Source organism: Pseudochaenichthys georgianus, unplaced genomic scaffold (assembly GCF_902827115.2).
Source record: "Pseudochaenichthys georgianus unplaced genomic scaffold, fPseGeo1.2 scaffold_200_arrow_ctg1, whole genome shotgun sequence".
NCBI classification, from domain to species: Eukaryota; Metazoa; Chordata; class Actinopteri; order Perciformes; family Channichthyidae; genus Pseudochaenichthys; species Pseudochaenichthys georgianus.
The window spans coordinates 712,760-739,017 of record NW_027262720.1 but is presented as its reverse complement, the minus strand read 5'-3'; the positions used below and the strand labels follow the sequence as shown (position 1 = coordinate 739,017).

Genomic DNA, 26,258 nt, shown 5'->3' with positions numbered 1-26,258 from the left:
ATAAAACAATGCTCCATAAGTCTGTGCTCAAAAAAATAAATACATAATACAATTTTTCAATCCTTTTGCTAGAACAATAAGTTATAATACTTTGCCACTTTGCAATCTGTGAAAAAAAAGAAAATGCTGATATTTGGCAAAAAAAGTGTGTCTTATCACAGGTGGCTGCAATGAGCCTGTTTTGCACTGCACATTTCTTCAAAACAGGGCTGCAGGCTCAGTCGCGGCGCCAGAGATTTTCTTTTGGGGGTGCTGCGGTTGCTCTTTAGCTGTTCTTATGAAGGTAAACACAGTGAAGTAAACAGTAAAAGGCACAGCTCTTTGCAGCTGGTGCTGCTCTTCTCAGATTCTGCTGAGTTACACGTTACTGCTTCCTGGTGCTGCAGAGATTTCATGAAGTGAAGGTGGTGTTCCTTCTATAAAACAGCTGTGGGCAGCAAATACTGTGAGAGTCACAGACATGAATTCATAGATCAAGGCAGACTGGTTCACAGCAGAGGTGGGGACTCGAGTCACATGACTTGACGAGTCAGATATTTTTGGACTTCAGACTTGCTTGACTAACATTGATAAAAGACTTGACTTGATATTCATGACTTGAGACTAGGGCTGGGCGATTTTTTCGGTTTTCACGATTAATTTGCATTTTTACTTTCCTACGGTTTGTGAAATGGCTGAACCGAAAAATCGCGATTTTAAAACATTTCTAGACTCCGCAGATTTGTTTTGCTTTAAGGGACTCCGTAGTAGCTTACTCTCTCCCTTTCCAGAACGCGCACAAAACTCGGCCACATTGCCTGTGACTACCCGATCTGCAGCTCTGCCCGATCTGCTGTTGTTATGCTGTGTTCGTTGTTCGTTGTTGAGCATAACAGAGGACTCAGACATTGTACATTACATATATAATTAAACACAACTTTTCTCCTCCTTATCTCTTTCATGACTTTTCATTTAATATGGTTTTGAACACTGTAATCAATACTCAAGACAGGAAAAACTTCACGGCTGGTTTCATTTCTGGTAGTTCCGGATGTTGTCTCATGCTACCCACGTCTGTAAACAAACGTATTCAAATAAACTGTACCTTCATTTAATATTCAGCAATAATAATATCTCAACGTCTATACCGTAGTTGTAGTGTTGAAATCAGTAGGTTTCGGTGTGCAACACTCCGTGTCATATCGCTACTAAATTCACCTCTATAGTAAATGGTATATTAGCCACATGCTAAATGCTAACCGGAGATGAAGGATTTTCAGAATAAAAGCTTAACAACTGCGCACGAGAACTTCTGGTTTTTCAGTATAAAACAGCATTTAAACTGACGGTATGTTTAAGGTACTTTATGCCATCAAAAACATTGATTTTAATTTATAACACTGTGCAGAGCTGCAGATCGGGTAGTCACATAGCCTACTACAATTACATTCACCGCTTCACCGACAGATGTACCATAAAAATGTCCACGAACACAGATGAAGAACTCATTCCTAAAAAAGGTGCTACTTCAGTTGTATGGAAGTGGTTCGGGTACAAGCGGTCATACATAGAACACACAACTGTTCTGTGTAAGGTCTGTAGAAAGACAACTTCCTAGAAAGTTAAAGGGATGTTATTTTGTTTGAGGGTATTTTTTTATTATTCATTTCATTATCATTATTTATTATTTGTTGTTATTTATTATTTGTTGTCCTCTCTGAAGAACCAGCACCTTACCGTGGTAGAGAGGTTTGTGTGCCCTGATGAACCTGGGGGCTGTGTTGTCTGGAACCTTGTGTTCCTGGTAGGGTCTCCCATGGCAAATTGGTCTCAGGCAAGGGGCCAGACTAAGATTGGTTCAAAAGACCTCATGAAAGAAACAACAAGAAGTGAGGATACCCGGCCCGGAGGAAGCCCGGGGTCCCCTTCTGGAGCCAGGCCCAGAAGGAGGACTCGTCGGCGAGCGTCTGGTGGCCGGGCTTGCCACGGAGCCCGGCCGGGCCCAGCCCGAAAAGGCAACGTGGGCAACACCTCCGCTTCTCCGTCCCGCGGGCCCACCACCTACGGGAAACATCGATGGGGTCGGGTGCGCTGCCAGAAGGGTGGCAGTGAAAGCGGAGGGTCTCGACGGACCAGACCCGGGCGGCAGAAGCTGGCTTTGGGGACGTGGAACGTCACCTCTCTGGGGGGGAAGGAGCCGGAGCTTGTGCGGGAGGTGGAGCGGTACCAGTTGGATCTGGTTGGGCTCACCTCTACGCACAGCGTCGGCTCTGGAACCTTACTTCTGGATAGGGGTTGGACTCTATTCTTCTCCGGAGTTGCTCAAGGTGTGAGGCGCCGGGCGGGTGTGGGGATACTCACAAGTCCCCGGTTAGGTGCTTCGTTGTTGGAGTTTACCCCAGTGGACGAGAGGGTCGCCTCCCTACGCCTGCGGGTTATGGGGGGGAAAACTCTGACTGTTGTGTGTGCTTATGCACCCAACAGCAGTTCAGAGTATTCGGCCTTCTTGGAGACCCTGGAAAGAGTCCTGTATGGGGCTCCTGAAGGGGACTCCTTAGTCTTGCTGGGAGACTTCAACGCACATGTGGGCAATGATGGAGACACTTGGAGGGGCGTGATTGGGAGGAACGGCCCCCCTGATCTGAACCGGAGTGGTGGTTTGTTACTGGACTTCTGTGCTAGTCATGGATTGGCCATAACAAACACCATGTTCGAACATAAGGATGCTCATAAGTGTACGTGGTACCAGAGCACCCTAGGCAGAAGGTCCATGATCGATTTCGTTATCGTATCATCGGACCTGAGGCCGTATGTTTTGGACACTCGGGTAAAGAGAGGGGCGGAGTTGTCAACTGATCACCATCTGGTGGTGAGTTGGGTCGAGTGGCGGGGGAAGCCTCTGGATAGACCTGGTAAGCCCAAACGTGTAGTTCGGGTGAACTGGGAACGTCTGGAGGAGGCCCAAGTTCAGGAGGCCTTCAACTCACACCTCCGGCGGAGCTTTTCGGGCATTCCTGTGGAGGTTGGGGACATTGAACCAGAGTGGTCGGTGTTCAAAGCCTCTATTGCCGAAGCCGCGGTGGGGAGCTGTGGTCTCAAGGTCCTAGGTGCCTCAAGGGGCGGTAACCCTCGAACCTCCTGGTGGACACCGGTGGTCAGGGAAGCCGTCCGACTGAAGAAGGAGGCCTTCAGGGATTTGTTATCCCGGGGGACTCCTGAGGCAGTTGCAAGGTACCGACAGGCCCGAAGGGCAGCAGCCTCATCCGTGGCCGAGGCAAAGCAGCGGGTGTGGGAGAAGTTCGGAGAAGACATGGAGAAGGACTTTCGGGCGGCACCAAAGTTGTTCTGGAAAACTGTCCGACACCTCAGGAGGGGGAAGCAGGGAACCATCCAAGCTGTGTACAGTAAGGATGGGACGTTGTTGACCTCAACTGATGGAGTGTTGGGGCGTTGGAAGGAACACTTTGAGGAACTCCTGAACCCGACAACTCCGCCCTCTATGTTAGAGGCAGAGCTGGAGTATGACGGGGGATCAACACCAATCTCCCGGTGGGAGGTCACTGAGGTCGTTAAACAACTCCACAGTGGCAAAGCCCCGGGGGTGGATGAGATCCGCCCGGAAATGCTGAAGGCTCTGGGTGTTGAGGGACTGTCATGGTTGACACGTCTCATCAACGTTGCGTGGAAGTCGGAAACAGTGCCGAAGGAGTGGCAGACCGGGGTGGTGGTCCCCCTTTTCAAAAAGGGGGATCAGAGGGTGTGTGCCAATTACAGAGGCATCACACTACTCAGCCTCCCCGGGAAAGTTTACTCCAAGGTACTTGAAAGGAGGGTCAGGCCGATTGTCGAACCTCAGATTGAGGAGGAACAATGCGGATTCCGTCCTGGTCGTGGAACGACGGATCAGCTTTTTACTCTCGCAAGGATCCTGGAGGGGGCCTGGGAGTACGCTTATCCGGTCTACATGTGTTTTGTAGACTTGGAGAAGGCGTATGACCGGGTTCCCAGGGAGTTACTGTGGGAGGTGCTGCGGGAGTATGGGGTGAGGGGGTCTCTACTCAGGGCCATCCAATCTCTGTACTCCCAAAGCGAGAGCTGTGTCCGGGTCCTCGGCAGTAAGTCGGACCCATTTCCGGTGAGGGTTGGCCTCCGCCAGGGCTGCGCTTTGTCACCAATCCTGTTTGTAATATACATGGATCGGATTTCGAGGCGTAGTCGTGGGGGGGGGGGTCTGCAGTTCGGTGGAGTAAGGATTGCACCACTGCTTTTTGCAGATGATGTGGTTCTGATGGCTTCATCGGTCTGCGACCTTCAGCACTCACTGGATCGGTTCGCAACCGAGTGTGAAGCGGCTGGGATGAGGATCAGCACCTCCAAATCTGAGGCCATGGTTCTCAGCAGGAAACCGATGGACTGTCCACTCCAAGTAGGGAATGAGTCCTTACCCCAAGTGAAGGAGTTCAAGTATCTCGGGGTCTTGTTCTCGAGTGAGGGAACAATGGAGCGTGAGATGGGCCGGAGAATCGGAGCAGCGGGAGCGGTATTGCAGTCGCTTTACCGCACCGTTGTGACGAAAAGGGAGCTGAGTCAGAAGGCAAAGCTCTCTGTCTACCGGGCCATTTTCGTTCCTACCCTCACCTATGGTCATGAAGGATGGGTCATGACCGAAAGAACGAGATCGCGGATACAAGCGGCCGAGATGGGTTTCCTCCGCCGGGTGGCTGGTGTCTCCCTTAGAGATAAGGTGAGAAGTTCGGTCATCAGGGAGGGACTCGGAGTTGAGCCGCTCCTCCTTCGCGTCGAAAGAAGCCAGTTGAGGTGGTTCGGGCACCTAGTTAGGATGCCACCTGGGCGCCTCCCTAGGGAGGTGTTCCAGGCACGTCCAGCTGGGAAGAGACCAAGGGGTAGACCTAGGACCAGGTGGAGGGATTATATCTCTTCGCTGGCCTGGGAGCGCCTTGGGATCCCCCAGTCAGAGCTGGTTGATGTCGCCAGGGAAAAGAAAGTTTGGGGCTCTCTGCTGGAACTGCTACCCCCGCGACCCGACCACGGATAAGCGGGAGAAGATGGATGGATGGATGGATTATTTGTTGTATTTCATTTTACAAGTTTTTTTCAGGGATGGCCTACAAGAGATTTTTTTTTCAGTTTGATTTAAAAAAAATCTTTGCACATTAATGACAGCCAAGTGCCGTGGTGCTGTTTTAATTTTTTTTTTTATTCTTGAACAACTGATTTGTTCACATAAGCCTAGACTACTTGGTAATCTCATTTATTTTTATTGTTAATAAAGAAAATATATTGTATTGAAATGTTGCCTTGGTCTGGTTTGTTTAGAAAAAAACAGAAAAAAATCGAGGTTTAAATCGAAAATTGTCCATTAGTTAGAAAAAAAAATGCTTGCAAATGCTGGACAAAATTAATCAAAAGATGTGGTGAGAAAATTAGTTTCATTTATTGAAACAGTGCAAACTCTAGCTGTAAAGTGCAGTATCACAATGGACAATTAAAAGGTGCAGCAGGTGGCGGAACACGGGGGATTTGAATGGGACTTGTTAGAAATTAAAATCAATGTTTTGATGGCATAAAGTACCATAAACATACCGTCAGTTTAAATGCTGTTTTATACTGAAAAACCAGAAGTTGTTGTGCACAACCAGTTGTTGAGCTTTTATTCTGAAAATCCTTCATCTCCGGTTAGCATTTAGCATGTGGCTAATATACAATTTCCTATAGAGGTGAATTTAGTAGCGATATGACACGGAGTGTTGCACACCGAAACCTACTGATTTCAACACTACAACTATAGACGTCGAGATATTATTATTGCTGAATATTAAATGAAGGTACAGTTTATTTGAATATGTTTGTTTACAAACGTGGGTAGCATGAGACAACATTCGGAACTACCGGAAATGAAACCAGCCGTGAGGTATTTTTGGAGTATTGATTACAGCGTTTAAAATGTATTAAATGAAAAGTCATGAAAGAGATAAGGAGGAGAAAAGGCGTGTTTAGTTATATATTTAATGTGCAATGTCTGAATCCTCTGTAATGCGCAACAACGAACATTGGAGACGTGGAGGGCCGATCCCCAGCAGCGCCAACCGGCCCACAGGGAGGATTCAGCAGAGGATATTTAACAGCTGGAAAGGTGGAGCTCGCTCTCTTCCCTTCGCTCACGAGAGCCAGAACACAGCTGTTTTTCTGACTGTAACATTACCGCGCTTTTTATTAATTAAAGTATACATTTGAACATTCTCAGAGACTCACTTAGTCTCCTTTTTAAAGCTTCTCTCCTGGACGCGAGTATAACGAACACAGTTATCAGACTTAATGTATCGATACCCGCGGCTGAAATATCGATACTTTCTCGGAAAATTAAATATCGATATATATCGCAAGATCGATTAAATTGCACAGCCCTAGTGCATATGTTGTGTTGTAGAAAGCTAATGTTAAGTTTATGCTACGTTAGACTTGGTTTCAAATTGCAAAGAGAAGACAAAACGGTAAATGAACACTAGAACGGCCAAGTGATTCATTTTGACTAACCCTGATACTGACGGGCTGTCAGGAGAGAGAGAGAGGAAAAGAGATGCCTCGTTTATTTCCCCTGTGTTATTATCAGAAGTTATTGTAAACTTTTGAATAATGTAGTTCAGAGGTGCCCAGTAAGTCGACCGCGGGGGCAATGCTGGTAGATCGCGAGTCATTCATAAAAAAAAAATCCTGCTCTGTTAAAATAGACAAAACAGGTTTTGATCCCTCCTCCCTTGGCCTCCCTGCCACTTAATTCAGGAGTTTACTTGATTGACAGAAAAAGCGACCTATCGCTTTCCAGTCTGTTAACCCAGAATGCAAAGCGATACAAAATCAGTCAAGTGCCGGGAAAACTCAAATTAAGTTAAAGAGACAAACAAGAGACAATCAACAAAATGAGTAGGGGACCGAGCAAAAAGCTAAAAACATACCACTTCCACCCAGAATGGGAGGAAGAATATTTTGTTGTAATGTCACATTCAAAGGTTATTTGCCTTATTTGTAAAGCAAGCGTCGCTCTGCCAAAGAAAAGTAACATGGAGAGGCATTATCGGAGTGTTCACAAGGCATATGACAGCGACTTCCCTCCGAGTAGTGAGTTGAGAAAGGTCATGTATTATTGCTACACAAACATTATCTTACAGTCTTAGTGTTGCCAACTCGTTTCTAATATGCAAAAAGACAAAAAAATGCATCTATGGTCGGTGTATTTTCGATCTTTCCGATCCAGACGAGATCTCTCTCTCCCCCGTGTGCGAGGCAGTTTACACACACTCAGCTGCTACATGCAGCAACACACGGTGGGGATGGCGGAGAGTAGAGTTCCAAGGTGTGGTTAAATGTTACCCGTCTTGAGGTGGACAATGCTCGTTGCCAAGAGTGTTTAGCATGTAAGGGCGGTAACACGAGCAATTTGTCTAAACATTTAGCAAAAGTGCACCACATTCAGACGGAGTAATGCACCGGGTTCGACTGTCTTTGTAGTAGCTCTGTATTCAAGAGTAACTTTTCCACGTCAGGTATTATGTATGCTAGCAGCAACACACGGAGTTAACACAATTATACAAACATGGGGTAATGATTAGAGGTAACTGAGTTACTCTTTATTTTGTTAAAGTTTCAGCTATTCTGTTTACAGTTCTGTCATCAGATTATTTAATACAATTTGTTAAAACATTGTTGTTTCTTTTGATGTGAAATATTATTTATTTAATCTAAATAAAAAGCAATGTTAATTTTGTTCACAATTTGTTAAGTTAATTTAATAATATATGTATTTTTGAATCAAGTATTCATCTTTATTGTCTTCATTGTTAGTTTCCACATGCCTAAAACAACCTCAAGCAAAATCTAAAAGTTGATGGCTAAATAAGAGCGTTTGAGAAATTGTGCGAGGCATACAGTAATAGTCTGAATAGTCGATTAATCGTTTCATTAATCGATAGATTAATCGATTATCAAATTAGTCGTTTGTTGCAGCCCTATTGTAGTTATCCCATGTATAAATAAACGTGTTATTCAGCAACCCTTGCCATTTGGGATTTTATTTTTGGTTAGTAGACCTCGGTGAGCTGGTCATTTCAAAAGTAGCTCACCAGCCAAAAAAGTGTGGGCACCCTTGATGTAGTTCATCTACTTTTAGCAGTTTGTTTGTAGAAGTGCATCATTCTTTGATTTATTTTAAAATGAATCTGAACTTTTTGATCTTTTATGATGATAAACTGAAGCAATTTCAAGATTAACCCAATTAAGTGAGTTTTCAATCGTCCTACTTAGTTCATTAGGAAATTATGAGGAGGAACAAATTAAATGATTTGAAAATTATATCTATGTAGGTGCTGACACTGTTGGCGGTTCTAGTGTTAACAGAGATTTAAATTAAATATGTAAATGCCATATATGATTTTCTTACCTGGAATTCTGCCTTTTTGAACAGACTTTTTGATTGAGTCCTAGCTATATTGTCTGCAGTTCTAGGGTTAATATGAATCCAATATGATTGTCATCGGTCTAAATTAGATTTCAAATGATTAACTGTGTATGTAATGAAGATCATAGTGTGGGTTGAATCCATTTTCATAACCACTGTCTATTAACTGATTTAAATGCGGAAACTGGGCTTATTCATCAGAATTGTGTATGACTTGACTTGCTTGACCTGAGCAATGACATGACTTGACTTGCTTGACTCTCATCACAGTGACTTGGGACTTGCTTGATACTTGTAGGTCAAGACTTGAGACTTGCTCATGACTTGCACATGTAGGACTTATTCCCTCCTCTGGTTCACAGACTCTCTTGTTTTGCCAATCCGGTGTTTAAACAAATATCTCTACACCCCTGGCTGAAATGTCCCTAAGATTAAGTCCTAGTTATAGAAATATATCTCAAATAATGTGTGCACTTTTTTCCCATTGCCCTTTAGTGCCTTCGTACAATGCAAATATTTTATTTTGAAAAGTAAAGTCCTTTCAAGTAATCGGTCTCAAGTCATGAATACAAAGTCAAAGTCGAGTGTTGAGTCTTTTATCAATGTTAATCAAGTGTAAAAATATGCGACTCGAGTCCCCCACCTCCGGTATATACTGTGGTTAGAATGTTGCCGTATTACTGTATCAAATATAATAAATACAAACAGTTAGTACAAGTAGTATTTGTTTACTGTATATGAATTAAAGGTGGGGCAGGTGCATTTTAGAAACCGGCTCGAGATACATTTTTTGTTATATTCCATGGAATGCTCTTAACATCCCGATAGCAATGAATATCTTAAGTGCTTTGACAAAAGATCCATCAAAAAATGTAATCTGTGGAAGCCGTAGTACTGTAAAAAGCACGACCAATCATCTGAGCCAGCCCGGCAAAAATAACTGGATGGCCTACCTGCCTGTCAGCCTTCCATCTGTGCACAAACTTATCTTGTGTCCTCATTTGTCATGTGCACGTTCGTGTGTGTTGGAGGAGGGGCTCTGTGAGGAAGTAGCCGATTTCTTCCGGCTGTGTATTTTCACATTTTAGCGCATTCGAGCTGGTTTCTCCAAAATTACCTACCCCACCTTTAAGTGAGTTTTTATTGTTGACTCTATATGTATACATGCTTTTTAGATGAACTTTCTCTCTTTTTCTGTCCGTCTGTTTTAGAAACCGAAAGGAAGAGAGAGATGTCACAGCTGTCAGCAATGTGACAAATCCTTTACAACATCTGGAGATTTAAAGCGCCACCTGCGTATTCACACTGGAGAAAAACCGTACAGTTGTGAACAGTGTGGGAAAACGTTCACTAGCTCAGGTGATCTCAAAAGACATCACCGTATTCACACTGGAGAGAAACCATACAGCTGTGAAGAGTGTGGGAAAACATTCACTGGATCAAATCATCTCAAAAGACATCACCGTATTCACACTGGAGAAAAACCATACAGCTGTGAAGAGTGTGGGAAAACTTTCACCACATCAGGTGATCTCAAAACACATCAACGTATTCACACAGGAGATAAACCATACAGCTGTGAAGAGTGTGGGAAAACTTTCACCAGATCACATCATCTCAAAACACATAAACGTATTCACACAGGAGAGGAACCTTACAGCTGTGAAGAGTGTGGGCAAACGTTCACGACATCAGGTGCTCTCAAAACACATCAACTTGTTCACACTGGAGATAAACCGTACTGGTGTGAGGAGATGTTATTTTCTCCCTAACCCATCATGTATTTTCCTAAATCTTTTTATGTTCTAACCAGCGTTCACACTATGCCAAAAACAAGGCCTTAGAGATGCTGTTTCTCCCGATGTCCTTCAAAACATTGTTCTACTATGCTATGTTTCAACCATGGATTTCTAATAGTCTTGTTATTCCTTTTATAAAATAATATATGTCCAGGATTAAACTGCTAGCCTTGTTTAGCTGCATTGAAGGCATTTAGTTTCACTGTTCATTAATATGCCGAGTAGTTTCTCCAATAATCTGTTTGGTTAATCAAATGTTGTGACTCTAAACTTTGATTGGGATGTTTTGATAGTTCCTTATGAGTTGGCAGTCTGTTCTGGTTTAAAAGAACCAATGATGAATGTATCTAGAAAATATTCACAATCTTTTCAGTTTGATCCTGTTCTCTTTTGTTTAAATTATCAGAATGTACCAAAATATAAAAGGCCTTCGAAACAGATGCACATCCCTGCATATTTGTTGTGTTTTTCAGCACATTATATCCATGTCATTCCCTTATTTATGGCTGCTGACTGCTGGATGAATTGTGTCACTCAAATGTTAATGTTTAACTCGGTGTGTTTGGCCTGGTTTGTTCCCATTGAAGGATTCCAGCACACAATTAGGTATTAAACAACAAAAAGTCAACTATGGTCATGAAGGATGCGTCATGACCGAAAGAACGAGATTGCGGATACAAGCGGACGAGATGGGTTTTCTCCGCAGGGTGGCTGGTGTCTCCCTTAGGGATAAGGTGAGAAGTTCGGTCATCAGGTAGGGACTCAGAGTTGAGCCGCTCCTCCTTCGCGTCGAAAGGAGCCAGTTGAGGTGGTTCGGGCACCTAGTTAGGATGCCACCTGGGCGCCTCCCTAGGGAGGTGTTCCAGGCACCTCCAGCTGGGAAGAGACCAAGGGGTAGACCTAGGACCAGGTGGAGGGATTATATCTCTTCGCTGGCCTGGGAGCGCCTTGGGATCCCCCAGTCAGAGCTGGTTGATGTCGCCAGGGAAAAGAAAGTTTGGGGCTCTCTGCTGGAACTGCTACCCCCACGACCCAACCACGGATAAGCGGGAGAAGATGGATGGATGGATGGATGGACGGACAGACAACAAAAAGTGTGTTTTTCCAACAGTTTAAGTCTCTGAACACCTATAAAATAAGTTAAATCAGAATTATAAAATCATTATTTCAATTGCTTGTGGTCGAATAACTTTCTGGAAACTATTTTCATCAACAATGTATAAATTAAGCCATTCTTTAGCATTAGCAACAAAGAATTTTCAAGCTGATTAACATTTTGTTATTGAGGAAAACCTCTCAACTAATGGCTTATTACTTGTAGAATATGGTCATGTAGAATAAGGCATTAGTGTTTTATAATGAGTAATCAAGTGACAATATACTGCTAATATGCATGTTAATTAACAACTAGTTGATGGTTAATTTGTGTACCTTAATATAAAGTGTTACTAAAATATGACCCCCCCCCCCCTATCGCAACATTTTTGCTGGGGTCACTGTTGGTGATTTATTCAGAATTCAAGGCTCACTTAACCAGCATGGCTACCACAGCATTCTGCAGTAGCCAGCAAAAATATAAATCAAATTCTGGATTTGAAAATGTTACTAGATAATTACATTACATGTGTTCTTTTACAGTGTTGATGTCTTCAGTATACATCTACAAAGTAGAAACAATTAAAAATAAATAATAAAACTTCTAATGAGAATATTTGTCTAAACTTTTGACTGGTAGTGTAAATATAATTGATCTTACTGTGTTCATGTTTGCACCACTTGAGCCAATTAAACCTACTTCATCCAATCAATAGATTCGGATTTTAAAACTATCCCACTTGCGGCTTTCACACCAGCGCTTTTCCCGTTCTAGCTCCGTGCTAGAGCTTTTCTGGTTCAGCTCCGTTTTCCCTTTTCTGCTCCCGCTTTGTTCACACCACTTATGCCCCTTTCACACCAGTGCTTTTTCAGCTCCGGCTCGGAGCTGGAGCCAGAAAAGCACCGTTTTTTCCTGTTCACACTGCGGCTCTTAGCTCCGGAATCGGGTTCACTTCCAGCTCCAAAAAATTGTCGGTCTAGAGGCAAGAGCTTCGGAGCTAAGAGGTGGCGTCGCTTACGTCTCTCTTACGTCGAGGCGTGCAGGAAACTAATGGGTCGACTGTTATGCCTGCCTACAAGCAGTAGTGCTTATAAACACACTTTATAAAGTCAGGCAACACTAACCAGGCTTCGTGTGATTCTGTTTATTTGTACCTTACTTTGTACCTTTCTTATGATTCTAGCTGGTCTATCTCACTGTTGCGCAAAGGATTGTCGTGTAATGGAATAGCAGCATACTGAACGAAAGCTGAGGATACCATGCTGGAAACGCACTTCTTCAGTATTGGGATAATCAAACAGGTACAACTGATTAATAGGCCGAAAATGATCGCATGGGGTGTATCTATCCTAGCCAGCCATGCTTCCCACCCGCCCGATGTAAGCCAGGACCACGAGTCCCAGCCGCCTGCGTTGGATATGTCATCCGCTTTTATGTCGGCTAACAGGTTGTTAAGATGCAGCACGGTGTCAGTGATGTTCTTGGTGGCGTCAGGAATGTAAGTGCAACAGGAGTCACCGATCACATGACACAGGCCACCCTTTGAGGCGAACAAAAGGTCAAGAGCAACTTGGTGCTGCATGAGCATGTTCCTAGAGGCTATTATGAATGGGTTCAATGCCTGGAAGCCTTGCGTCGTCTCGTAAGTGAGGTTCTCTAGCCAAACGTGTAAGGTATCTATTTTATGGGCATTGTTTACTGTACCCCACCATGGGAACAGGCCGCCAATGAATTTAGCTCCAGCGGACGTCAGATCTCTTTTTACCTTGTGGTGGTCGGGGTGTTGGAACTCTGGGTAATAATGTGTTGTGTACATTAAGGACGTGAGGACAGTGACTGTGTGCATGTACCTATCCAGAGGGGAGCCAGAACTTGATAGAGCTTGTCGCCGCACAACCAAACGTAATCTTGTGGCGCGCTAAACCCAGCATCACTGGGCCAGGCCAGTTGGAGGAAAATATGGTTAACATCAGGGAATGCTATGTTAGAAAGGATTCTTCCAGGGACACCGAATATGCGACAATACGAGATGTTGTAAGCACCGTAACTGCACGTGCTCCGCGTAGGATACGAGTACAACCAGCAGTAGTGCCTAGGAAAAAATAAGGTGGTGTAAGAGACGTTTTGTCGTACACTCTCTGGATGCAGAGGCTGTGTTTCATCCCTCTCAAATGGCTGGGGTGCACATGGCTGACGGGTTGGTACTTTGCGTATGTGGTATCAAACGTAGATGCACGCAAATGGGAGTTAGACCGATTACTGCATGGTGTGGGAAGCGGCCTGGCATAACGCCACTCGGTTACGCTGTCTTCACCCTTGATGGGCCTTGTCAGAGCCATAAACGCGCAGAGGTGTTCAACCTGGGTCAGAGAGCGCGGACGAACTGGCACGGACATTGATGAGTCCTGGGGGAAAAGGGTGCATGCATAACATGACCCATTTTGTCCTGCGGCTTGCAAGAATGATCTCAGAGTGTGCCACCAGACGTTACCGGTGATCCCATTACTGGTCTGAACCTCATCAATGTTGCTATGGTCGTTATTGCCTATGTATAGGTTACGTTTTACAAACGTAGATGTACCTATGGATGTCAACAGTTGCGTCAAAGTGCCACACGGGTCGGCGCCGGATACATACATACAGACAACATAATAACCATAATAATCTGATATCTGGGTAGCCTGTAGTTGCAATAGGATAGCTTGATGAATTGACCTTGGAGATATTTGATGTTTGTTTTGTCGTCCCATAGGGTATAACCCCAATCGGCGTACGCGGTGGTCCATAAAACAAAAGCCCAACCCCCCGAGCAGTGAGTGGCGGTGTGACTGTCATCTTCGACATAGCAGATGTAGGCGTCTGCCCACCCCAGTTTCTTGGGGTCGGGGCAATGCATGTAGTCGCACGGGTCTAACTGCACTGTGCTATCTTCCCCATCCCTTAGAGTAATGTTACCAATCCCTGTCTTGACCAGCCCCTCTGCCCATGTGGTTCGCCCTGCTTTCCCCAGCCCCTCGACCCATTTGGTTCGCCCTGCTTTCCCCATGTACCTCTTAGATACCTCGATTTTGGCTGACATGCTGTGTGCTGACCATGGATACATAAAATATAGGACTAGTCCTAACACAACTATCATGGCAAGTATGCAGAGGAACCATTCTATGATTTTCCAGGCTCTCCAGTAGTATCCACATTGCTCACGGTTGCGTTGTCGTCTTTCCAGGCGAGCCCTCATCACGAGGCGGGAGTGCTCCATGGGGTGTGTGTGTGTATTCTCTCGGTTGACTTTGTGACACGGACAGTCAGACTCTGCACACCGATAACACAAAGGAGGAACCAGAGGCATATGAAACCGCTCAGCTGGCACTCGCTCGTGACACCTTGTGTGTAGTGTGTTTTGGTGTATGTAGTACAAGTGTGGTGCTGGTGGTGACTTGGCACGTCACTTGTTGTCATCTTCCGTTGGTGACTTGGACACGTCACTTGTTGTCGTCTTCCATTGGTGACTTGGACACGTCACTTGTTGTCGTCTTCCATTGGTGACTCGGACACGTCACTTGTTGTCGTCTTCCGTTGGTGACTCGGACACGTCACTTGTTGTCGTCTGCTTCTACCGTTTCTCCTTTCCTGTGACTACGACCTTGCAGTGGCTGGCGTGGACCCACCTAGCTCTCTCGGCGACCTTGACCGCTGTCTGGGTGACGTGAAGCACCTGGTAGGGACCTTGCCAACGATTGGATTTCCAGCTCTTTCTCCGGAAATCCTTGACCAGCACGAAGTCGCCGGGTTGGAGATGGTGAAGTGGACCAGTGGCAGGTGTAGGTAAGGCTGCGGCTACCTGACGTCGGATGTCTGCTAAAGTGGATGACAGGTTAACACAATATGACAACATAGCATCCTCACACAAAGTTGTGGAGGGAAGAGGACATCCTGGAGCCTCGAGTCCAATCTGTGGAGGAGCCCCAAAAAGGATTCCAAATGGGCTGAGTTGACTCCATGTTCGTTTCCGCATCCGCATGGACATCAGCACAATGGGCAGAGCTTGTGTCCATGACAGACCTGTGTCTGCACAGCATTTTGCTAGTTTGTTTTTTATTGTGCCGTTCTCTCTTTCCACCCCACCCCCACTCTGTGGATGATAAGCACAATGCTTTCTGATGTCCATGCCCATGTATTCTCCTATCTGCGTAATGGCCTCATTAGCTAAATGTGAACCGTTGTCGCTAGAAATGTTGTCTGGTAGTCCCCATCTAGGAATGATTCCCCTCAGTAGTGCCTTTGCCACAGCATTTGCTGTCTGTGCTTTTACTGGGAAAGCTTCAACCCATTTGGACCACATGTCAACCACCACCAGACAGTGCTTCTTACCCTCTGATGGGCTAAGCTCAATGAAATCCAGCATTAGGTGCTCAAATGGTCTGGTGGGAGGTGGATGTGCTCCGGGTCCTGTAACCTTTACTGGTCTACCAGCATTTTGCATAATGCAAATTAGGCATGCTTCACAGTGCTTTTGGGCTGTTACTGTGAACCCCCTTGTGAACCACTCCTGATGTATAGCCTCTAACAGCCCTCCTTTTGACACATGATCCAACCCATGTGTCAACTTAGCAAAATGAGGGAAGAAATGTCTTGGGAGACATGGATTGGAATTTGGACCGACACAGATGCTGGAGGTTGGATCAAAAACAGCCCCAGCAGCCTTCCACTGAGCCTTCTCAACTGGTGTAGCTCAGAGATGTTCACAAGTCTTTTTTTGCAAGTCCAAGTCAAGTCTCAAGTCTTTGGTCACGAGTCCAAGTCAAGTCTCAAGTCTTTGTGTGCAGAAAAATACTGCACAGCTATATCTAAGAAATTCAAAGCATTTACTGTGTTATTATCACTCATATCTATTAGCATACAGTATCAGTACTGATTAGTTGTTTGTTATATGATCACTTTAAACAGGCTATTGCAATGCAATATGAGGAAAAACATCACACTTTAGCTAAATGCAAACAACTTATAAGCAAAACACTTCAGAATCAGAAATCAGTTAGCAAGCAATTCACTAATCTTTTCAAATATTCAGTTACAAAGCTAGTAGCAAGCTAAGTTAACATTACATAGCTGATGCTGAGCTAAACATGTTTGCTAACCGTCCATATGCGTTAATGTGGCTGACCTCTCCGGGTGAGTTTTCAAGTGCCTGATGAAATCCGACGTTGTTGCGCCAGCATCCTTGATTTTGATATTGCAGACTTTGCAGTGTGCGCTCCTTTTGTTGGTGCCGCCGGCATTTTGTTCGAAGTTTTTGTAGTTTAACCTAATTACAAGCGGTACAGCCGCAGGTGTGCCGCCGGTCGCCATGGTGTTACTACGAGGTAGTAACAGAGGCGCGCACGTCTGGGTAATGAGCCCGGCTAAAGTAACTGGATGGCCTACCTGCCTGTCAGCCTTCCATCTGGGCACAAACTTATGTCGTGCCCTCATTGGTCATGTGCGCGTTCGTGTGTGTTGTGGGAGGCGGGCTCTATAAGGAAGTAGCAGCCTTTTACTGTCGATACTTTAACTATATTTTGATGATAATACTTTTACTTGAGTAACATTTTGAATGCAGGACTTTTACTGTAACAGAGTATACACTGGTACTTCTACTTTTACTCAAGTTCAAGATCTGAGTACTTCTACTTTTACTAAGGGACACTTAAATCAGAATTTAGTTCCACCTGGAGTAAATTCACAAGCTACCCTGCAGTATAGAAAGGCAATCAATAGCTGCACCTTTACCAGCTTTGATAACAATTTAATGATCAATCATTATCAAAACCTATATAATGGAAATCAAATGTATGATCACAAACAAAATCATTTTTCCCAACGTTTAAAATCCGCCATACCAGTCCCATAATTTATATAGATAATATTATTATTATATATATTATTGTTATTGTTGTAATTCATATTTATTTGAATACCGTTTTTCACCACAGGGAGGCAGTGAATTTATGTTTAAAAGAAAAACTAAAATCCCATGATGCATTGCGGCGGTCCGTTTCTAGCTTCCGGTCCTCAGAAGCTAGAGGTTGCTAACAGACTTTGACGCAGATTTTATACCGAATGTAAGTATTTAAGAGACTTTTAAAACACATACAAACAGGTAGTTTATCCTTGTAGGGTGATTTATCCGTGTTCTTATCCGTTAAACCGTGTTTTTGTGGGCTCCCGTTCTTTGTTCATAGCCTTTATACCACGTTGCTAATCGGTAAACATAAGTAAAGGCATTGATTAAAGGGAGATTAGTGTGTTTAACGCATAGTTAACGGCAGTGTTTTATCAAGGTGTGTGTGTGTGTGTGTGTGTGTGTGTGTGTGTGTGTGTGTGTGTGTGTGTGTGTGTGTGTGTGTGTGTGTGTGTGTGTGTGTGTGTGTGTGTGTGTGTGTGTGTGTGTGTGTGTGTGTGTGTGTGTGTGTGTGTGTGTGTGTGTGTGTGTGTGTGTGTGTGTGTGTGTGTGTGTGTGTGTGTGTGTGTGTGTGTGTGTGTGTGTGTGTGTTTTAACTAAAGGTATTCAATAATGTCTTAACAGACATGTGAAACTAGACGGAACATCCTGAACTCTTAACCTATGCACATTATGCATTTTAGAAAGTGAAAGCAAAGCATAAAAGTTCAAACCACAATTCTAGGAAGGCGTTGTGGTTTTTGACACCTGTTACCACTATTGAGGACAACAATGCACACAGGATGAGAGTGAACTGTGTACAGACTTGATGATTTTCGGTCCAACATCCAGGAGCAACATATCTTAGAGACATTTTTGTTCAGGTTGTTTCTGTTAATAAATTAAATGTGCATATTTTCAATTGAAGTTAAAAGAAATCTCAATTCTAAACATGACATTGAAAATGTGTTTTGCTTTCATAACACATTTCATATTCCCTTTTGTTAAAATTGCATATCATTACTATAGTTTTCATTTGTTTAATTTTAACTTTACATTTTTAATTGAGTCACTGAGTAAGAATTGAACCTATGTGACCTCCTTCTCACTCAAAGATAGAAAAGGGGAAACCACCTGATGTAGAGAGGGAGGAGGGAAGAGGCTATACAAGATGAGTGAAGAGAAACGGGGGAGCTTGGGGGGACTTTTTTGAGGCTTGAATTTGGACTTGGGCTTTTTTAGGTCTCTAGGGGGTTCACTTGGGAACCTGTTGCTTTTGTACTTTGACTTTGTGTCCTTGTAAATCTTTTGTTATTTTTTTGGATCTTGTAAATCCTCCTATATTAGTTAAAAACCCAATAAAACCGGTTTGTACTTTGTACATTAGGACCCAATTCCTGGTCTCTGAAGGTATCTGCTTGGTCTTAGAGTAAGGTAAGAACACCCTTCCTTGAAAAAGGCTGACTCTAGTTGATCATTTGGACTTGAAATTGTTTAAGGGAAATAGAAACCCTGCTAAGGTTAAACTGTAGTTTCATATTGGTTGATGTTGTTTTGGTTGATGCTGAAATATGACATGTGCTCTGCTGATGTGGTAATATCACTGCTGTGATATCAGTGTTTGACTCTGGCTATGTTTGATAATGCATTGTTTTAATTGGCATAACTGGTTAAAAGAGGGGGTTAGGGATTGTGGGTCCTGAAGCTGACCTGATTACCAGGGAGTCTCCCAACGACACAGGGTTTCTCCTCCAGGGGCAGTTTAGATACTGCACTGTGGTCTACCAGCCCACCAACACCTACTGCACTACACACTCCGTTTTGCTATCCTGGCGGTCAGACATCCAACGCTTTAGTGCCTGAAATAAGTGATACGACGGGCAGCTGGTGTTAGAGGCCAAGCTGTTAGCTGCCCCCTAAGCAGATTACGGTGATCTTGCATTTCGATTCTTGGGGTTAGTCCTAAAGATAAGACGGCCGTTTTCCGGAGACTTATCAGCATCTGAGTTCGGTATCGGAGACGACCTAGATATTAACATTGGTTGTATCGAAGTTAGATTCCTTTTCAATTGTAAAGTACAAGTACCTCTAAATAGTACTTGAGTAAATGTACTTAGTTACTTCTCAACCTCTGCTATCAACCAAAGACGTAGCTGTAGATTTGTTATGTTGTGTCCGTCGGTTGTATTGAGTTGTCTTGTTTTGTGTCAGCTGTAGTTGTGTTGATTATTTCAGAGACACAGCCGGAGAAGGAGCACTGAGAGCAGCATGAAGGAGAACAAAAAGACCCCTGGAGCTCAGGTCAGTGTGCACTTCCTCACAATATATTCCTAACATTGTTATCCCCAAATGAAAGATCACAACCTGTTTAGAAAATACAATAGTAATGCACAATATGGTTAGATATAGCTTAGAACATTACTACTTACTCTTACTCCCCCGTGTGTGAGGGGGGCGGGGCAGTTTACACACACTCGTCTGCGACATGAAGCAACACACGGTGGGGATGGTGGAGAGAAGCGCTCCAAGGTGTGGTTAAATGTTACCCGTCTTGAGGTGGAAAATGCTCGTTGCCAAGAGTGTTTAGCATGTAAGGGCGGTAACACGAGCAATTTGTCTAAATATTTATCAAAAGTGCACCACATTCAGACGGAGGAATGCACCGGGTTCGACTGTCTTTGTAGTAGCTCTGTAGCCCCCCCATCCAAGAGTAACTTTTCCACGTCAGGTATTATGTATGCTAGCAGCAACACACGGAATTAACACAATTATACAAACATGGGTTAATGATTAGAGGTAACTGAGTTACTCTTTATTTTGTTAAAGTTTCAGCTATTCTGTTTACAGGTCTGTCATCAGATTATTTAATACAATTTGTTAAAACATTGTTTCTTTTGATGTGAAATATTATTTATTTAATTTAAATAAAAATCAATGTTAATTTTGTTAACAATTTATTAAGTTAATTTAATAATATATGTATTTTTGAATCAAGTATTCATCTTTATTGTCTTCATTGTTAGTTTCCATATGCCTAAAACAACCTCAAGCTAAATCTAAAAGTTGATGGCTAAATAAGAGCGTTTGAGAAATTGTGCAAGGCATACAGTAATAGTCTGAATAGTCGTTTCATTAATCGATAGATTAATCGATTATCAAATTAGTCGTTTGTTGCAGCCCTATTGTAGTTATCCCATGTATAAATAAAACGTGTTATTCAGCAACCCTTGCCATTTGGGATTTTATTTTTGGTTGGTAGACCTCGGTGAGCTGGTCATTTCAAAAGTAGCTCACCAGCCAAAAAAGTGTGGGCACTCTTGATGTAGTTCCTCTACTTTTAGTAGTTTGTTTGTAGAAGTGCATCATTCTTTGATTTATTGTAAAATGAATCTGAACTTTTTGATCTTTTATGATGATAAACTGAAGCAATTTCAAAATTAACCCAATTAAGTGAGTTTTAAATCGTCCTACTAAATTATGAAATTATGAAGAGGAACAAATTAAATGATTTGAAAATTATATCTATGTAGGTGCTGACGCTGTTGGCGGTTCTAGTGTTAACAGACATTTAAATTAAATATGTAAATGCCATATATGATTTTCTTACCTGGAATTCTGCCTTTTTGAACAGACTTTTTGATTGAGTCCTAGCTATATTGTCTGCAGTTCTAGGGTTAATATGAATCTAATATGATTGTTATCGGTCTAAATTAGATTTCAAATGATTAACTGTGTATGTAATGAAGATCATAGTGTGGGTTGAATCCATTTTCATAACCACTGTCTTTTAACTGATTTAAATGCGGAAACTGGGCTTAATCATCAGAATTTTGTATGACTTGACTTGCTTGACCTGAGCAATGACATGACTTGCTTGACTCTCAACACAGTGACTTGGGACTTGCTTGATACTTGTAGGTCAAGACTTGAGACTTGCTCATGACTTGCACATGTAGGACTTACTCCCTCCTCTGGTTCACAGACTCTCTTGTTTTGCCAATCCGGTGTTTAAACAAATATCTCTACACCCCTGGCTGAAATGTCCCTAAGATTAAGTCCTAGTTTGAAATATATCTCAAATAATGTGTGCACTTTTTGTACAATACAAATGCAAATATTTTGTTTTGAAAAGTAAAGTCCTTTCAAGTAATCCGTCTCAAGTCATGAATACCAAGTCAAAGTCAAGTCGAGTGTCAAGTCTTTTATCAATGTTAATCAAGTCTCAAGTCTAAAAATATGCGACTCGAGTCCCCCACCTCTGGTATATACTGTGGTTAGAATGTTGCCGTATTACTGTATCAAAAAAAGTTAATACAAGTATTTTGTTTACTGTATATGAATTAAAGGTGGGGCAGGTAAGTTTGAGAAACCGGCTCGTGATACATTTTTTGTTATATTCCATGGAATGCACTTAACATCCCGATAGCAATGAATATCTTAAGTGCTTTGACAAAAAATCCAAAAAAAAATGTCATCTGTGGAAGCCGTAGTACTGCACGACCAATCATCTGAGCCGGCCCGGCTAAAATAACTGGATGGCCTACCTGCCTGTCAGCCTTCCATCTGTGCACAAACTTATCTTGTGCCCTCATTTTTCATGTGCACGTTCGTGTGTGTTGGAGGAGGGGCTCTGTAAGGAAGTAACAGATTTCTTCCGGCTGTGTATTTTTAAATTCTAGCGCATTCGAGCTGGTTTCTCCAAAATTACCTACTCTACCTTTTTAAAGGAAGGCTCCAGTCATTAGATAGTTAATCAAAACTTCAGTATTTAGGGAAACGTTATGTCTAAACCATACCCTGAAGAAATCAGCGATATTCCCCAGTAAATAATGATTTTATAGCTCTTTTTTATCAAAACCTGTATATTCCATCAGACAGCTGCCCTTTTGGCCATTTTCAGTAGTTACGTGATGGTCGTGACGTCATCCATGCGTTCACTTTGTAAACACACGACGAAAACATGGCAGAGTATTTGAGTTCGGACTCGTCAGCCGAGGAAGAAGTTTAGAAAAATAAAGTCCAGGCGGACTTACTTTGAATTATCACTATAGGTATTCATTCCATCCAAATAAAACTGTAAAACATACTCTGTTATCCTCTTAGGCCCCACGGACCCGGGGCCGAAATAGCGTCATTTGCAGGAAACAACGTCTAAGGAACCTTAATATTTAATAAACTATGAATATTCTATATCCATATAATGGGAAAAAAAACTAATTTAACTGATCTTTTTCATTTTTTTCTTCAAAAAAAACACACAATGCTAACGGGGAGCCTCTGAATTAGCCCCGAGCAAAAAATGCTAACCTATTACTGCACCGAAAATCACTCCTAGCTCCCTTATTACTTATCCTAGCTGCACATCCAACACATCGTTTATGATCGTAAAGACACAGAATCTAACGGTGCTCACCTCAACACTGAAAGATACAAAACGTACATCAAAACAAGTGGCGCTAGGTACTAACATGCACTAGGCTAACATGGCTTACCTTAGTCTTTTCCTGGTCTAAACTGGTCTTCAATGGCATTACAACGATAAAAATGATGATGTAGTTAATCCATAGGTTAATATCCAATGTGGCTGTGTCCCCTTTGAAATGTTCTGATAATCTATAAGCAATAAAACTGCAATTCCGTTATCTGCCGTCCGCTCTGTGCTCCGTGCGCTCTGGGTCCTGCAATTCCTGCTTTCTTACATAGTAAACAATAAGTAAAGTCTGCTGCGTAAGGTGCTTACACTGGCTGGCATTGGCAGTGCACTGCATCCCCATTAAGTAATGTTTGATTAATGAATCCCATTTTATGTTTCATCATACTCTCAGAGTAGTCGTGCGGAAACTTGAAATGTTCGCTGCATACATGCGCCTGAGGATCTTTCGGTTCGGGCCGAGCACATTTCGCTAGCCACTGCCTCCGAACGTACTTCCTACGCTTACCCGTTGGCAATAGATGGAACTGAGCATCCCGTGGATTGTTCCTATCCGAATTGTGGCAATGTTTCGCGATACAATGAGGCATATTTCTATAGAATTGAGAGAGTAACTAGAGTAAACAACATGAACATCAATTTTTCCTCGACACCAAACGCATAGTTTACGTCACTTCCGGTAAAATTGCGCCGCCCACAGTGTTGATGTTATTTCGGTAATTAATCAGCTTAAAATCACTGATAACCTCACCAGAGACTGGTCTGTTTTATCGGATGATGATTATTTAAAAATGCGTGTCATGAGCATTCCCTCCCTTTAAGTATTAAGTGAGTTTTTATTGTTGACTCTATATGTATTCATGCTTTTTAGATTGACTTTCTCTCTTTTTCTGTCCGTCTGTTTTAGAAACCAAAAGGAAGAGAGAGACGTCACAGCTGTCAGCAATGTGACAAATCCTTTACAACATCTGGAGATTTAAAGCGCCACCTGCGTATTCACACTGGAGAAAAACCGTACAGTTGTGAACAGTGTGGGAAAACGTTCACTGGCTCAGGTGATCTCAAAAGACATCACCGTATTCACACAGGAGAGAAACCGTACAGCTGTGAAGAGTGTGGGAAAACATTCACTGGATCATATCATCTCAAAAGACATCACCATATTCACACGGGAGAAAAACCTTACAGCTGTGAAGAGTGTGGAAAAACTTTCACCAGATCAGGTGATCTCAAAACACATCAACGTATTCACACGGGAGATAAACCGTTCAGCTGTGAAGAGTGTGGGAAAACTTTCACCAGATCACATCATCTCAAAACACATCAACGTTGGCACACTGGAGAGAAACCGTACAGCTGTGAAGAATGTGGACAAACGTTCACCCAATTAAGTAATCTCCAAACACATAAACGTATTCACACTGGGGAGAAACCGTACAGCTGTGAAGAGTGTGTAAAAACGTTCAAGACATCAAGTGAACTCAAAACACACCAACGTGTTCACACAGGAGAAAAACCTTACAGCTGTGAAGAGTGTGGGAAAATATTCACTAGATCAACTAATCTCCAAACACATAAACGTATTCACACTGGGGAGAAACCGTACAGCTGTGAAGAGTGTGTAAAAACGTTCAAGACATCAAGTGAACTCAAAACACACCAACGTGTTCACACAGGAGAAAAACCTTACAGCTGTGAAGAGTGTGGGAAAATATTCACTAGATCAACTAATCTCCAAATACATCAACGTATTCACACAGGAGAGGAACCTTATAGCTGTGAAGAGTGTGGGCAAACGTTCATGACATCAGGTGCTCTCAAAACACATCAACTTCTTCACACTGGAGAGAAACCGTACTGGTGTGAAGAGATGCTGTTTTCTCCCTAACCCATCATGTATTTTCCTAAATCTTTTTATGTTCTAACCAGCGTTCACACTATGCCAAAACAAGGCTTCAGAGATGCTGTTTCTCCCGATGTCCTTCAAATCATTGTTCTACTATGCTAAGTTTCAACCATGGTTTTCTAATAGTCTTGTTATTCCTTTTATAAAATAATATATGTCCAGGATTAAACTGCTAGCCTCGTTTAGCTGCATTGAAGGCATTTAGTTTCATTGTTCATTAATATGCCGAGTAGTTTCTCCAATAATCTGTTTGGTTAATCAAATGTTGTTACTCTAAACTTTGATTGGGATGTTTTGATAGTTCCTTTTGAGTTGGCAGTCTGTTCTGGTCTAAAAGAACAAATGATGAATGTATCTAGAAAATATTCACGATCTTTTCAGTTTGATCCTGTTCTCTGTTTAAATGATCAGAATGTGCCAAAAAAAAAAAAGGCATACATCTCTGCATATTTGTTGTGTTTTTCAGCACATTATATCCATGTCATTCCCTTATTTAGGGCTGCTGACTGCTGGATGAATATTGTCACTCAAATTGTAATGTTTAACTCAGTGTGTTTGGCCTGGTTTGTTCCCATTGAAGGATTCCAGCACACAATTAGGTATTAAACAACAAAAAGTGTGTTTTTACAACAGTTTAAGTCTCTGAACACCTTCAGAGCCTTCAGTGTGGCAGCCCCCACCCTCTGGAATGCTCTCCCTGTGGAGATTCGCAACATCCCCACACTTGACGCCTTCAAAAGGGCCCTCGAGTCCCATCTGTTTGCCAAGGCTTTCGGCCCCTAATCGATCTGTTGTTTTGTCTGTTTGTTTTATTGCCCTACTACTTGTAAAGCGACCTTGGGTCCCTTGAAAGGCGCTATACAAATCAAAGCTATTATTATTATTATTATTATAAAATAAGTTAAATCAGTTAATTATAAAATCATTATTTCAATTGCTTGTGGTCGAATAACTTTCTGGAAACTATTTTCATCAACAATGTATAAATTAAGCAAATCTTTAAGCAAACATGGCCAACATTTAGCATTAGCAACAACATTTTTTCACGCTGATTAACATTTTGTTATTGAGGAAAAACTCTCAACTAATGACTTATTACTTGTAGAATATGGTCATGTAGAATAAGGCATTAGTGTTTTATAATGAGTAATCAAGTGACAATATACTGCTAATATGCATGTTAATTAACAACTAGTTGATGGTTAATTTGTGTACCTTAATATAAAGTGTTACCAAAATTTGACCCCCCCCCCCCCTATCGCAAAATGTTTGCTGGGGTCACTGTTGGTGATTTATTCAGAATTCAAGGCTCACTTAACCAGCATGGCTACCACAGCATTCTGCAGTAGCCAGCAAAATATAAATCAAATTCTGGATTTGAAAATGTTACTCGATAATTACATGTGTTCTTTTACAGTTTTGATATCTTCAGTATACATCTACAAAGTAGAAACAATTAAAAATAAAAAAACTTCTAATGAGAATGTTTGTCTAAACTTTTGACTGGTAGTGTAAATATAATTGATCTTACTGTGTTCATGTTTGGACCACTTGAGCCAATAAAACCTACTTCATCCAATCAATAGATTCGGATTTTAAAACTATCCCACTTGCGGCTTTCACACCAGCGCTTTTCCCGTTCTAGCTCCGTGCTAGA

General features: G+C 42.5%; 1 protein-coding gene across 1 annotated transcript in view; it reads left to right on the top strand.

The window, feature by feature from the left end:
- LOC117441807 (zinc finger protein 420-like) overlaps positions 1–26,021 on the top strand; it is a 350,733-nt gene extending 324,712 nt beyond the window's left edge. The window contains exons 3-4 of the mRNA XM_071202291.1: positions 9,664–10,196; positions 23,632–26,021. Of these exons, the coding sequence (XP_071058392.1) occupies positions 9,664–10,196; positions 23,632–24,583 (1,485 nt within the window). The 3' untranslated portion in view covers positions 24,584–26,021. The remainder of the gene's footprint in view (positions 1–9,663; positions 10,197–23,631) is intronic.
- Positions 26,022–26,258: the final 237 nt, after the last annotated feature.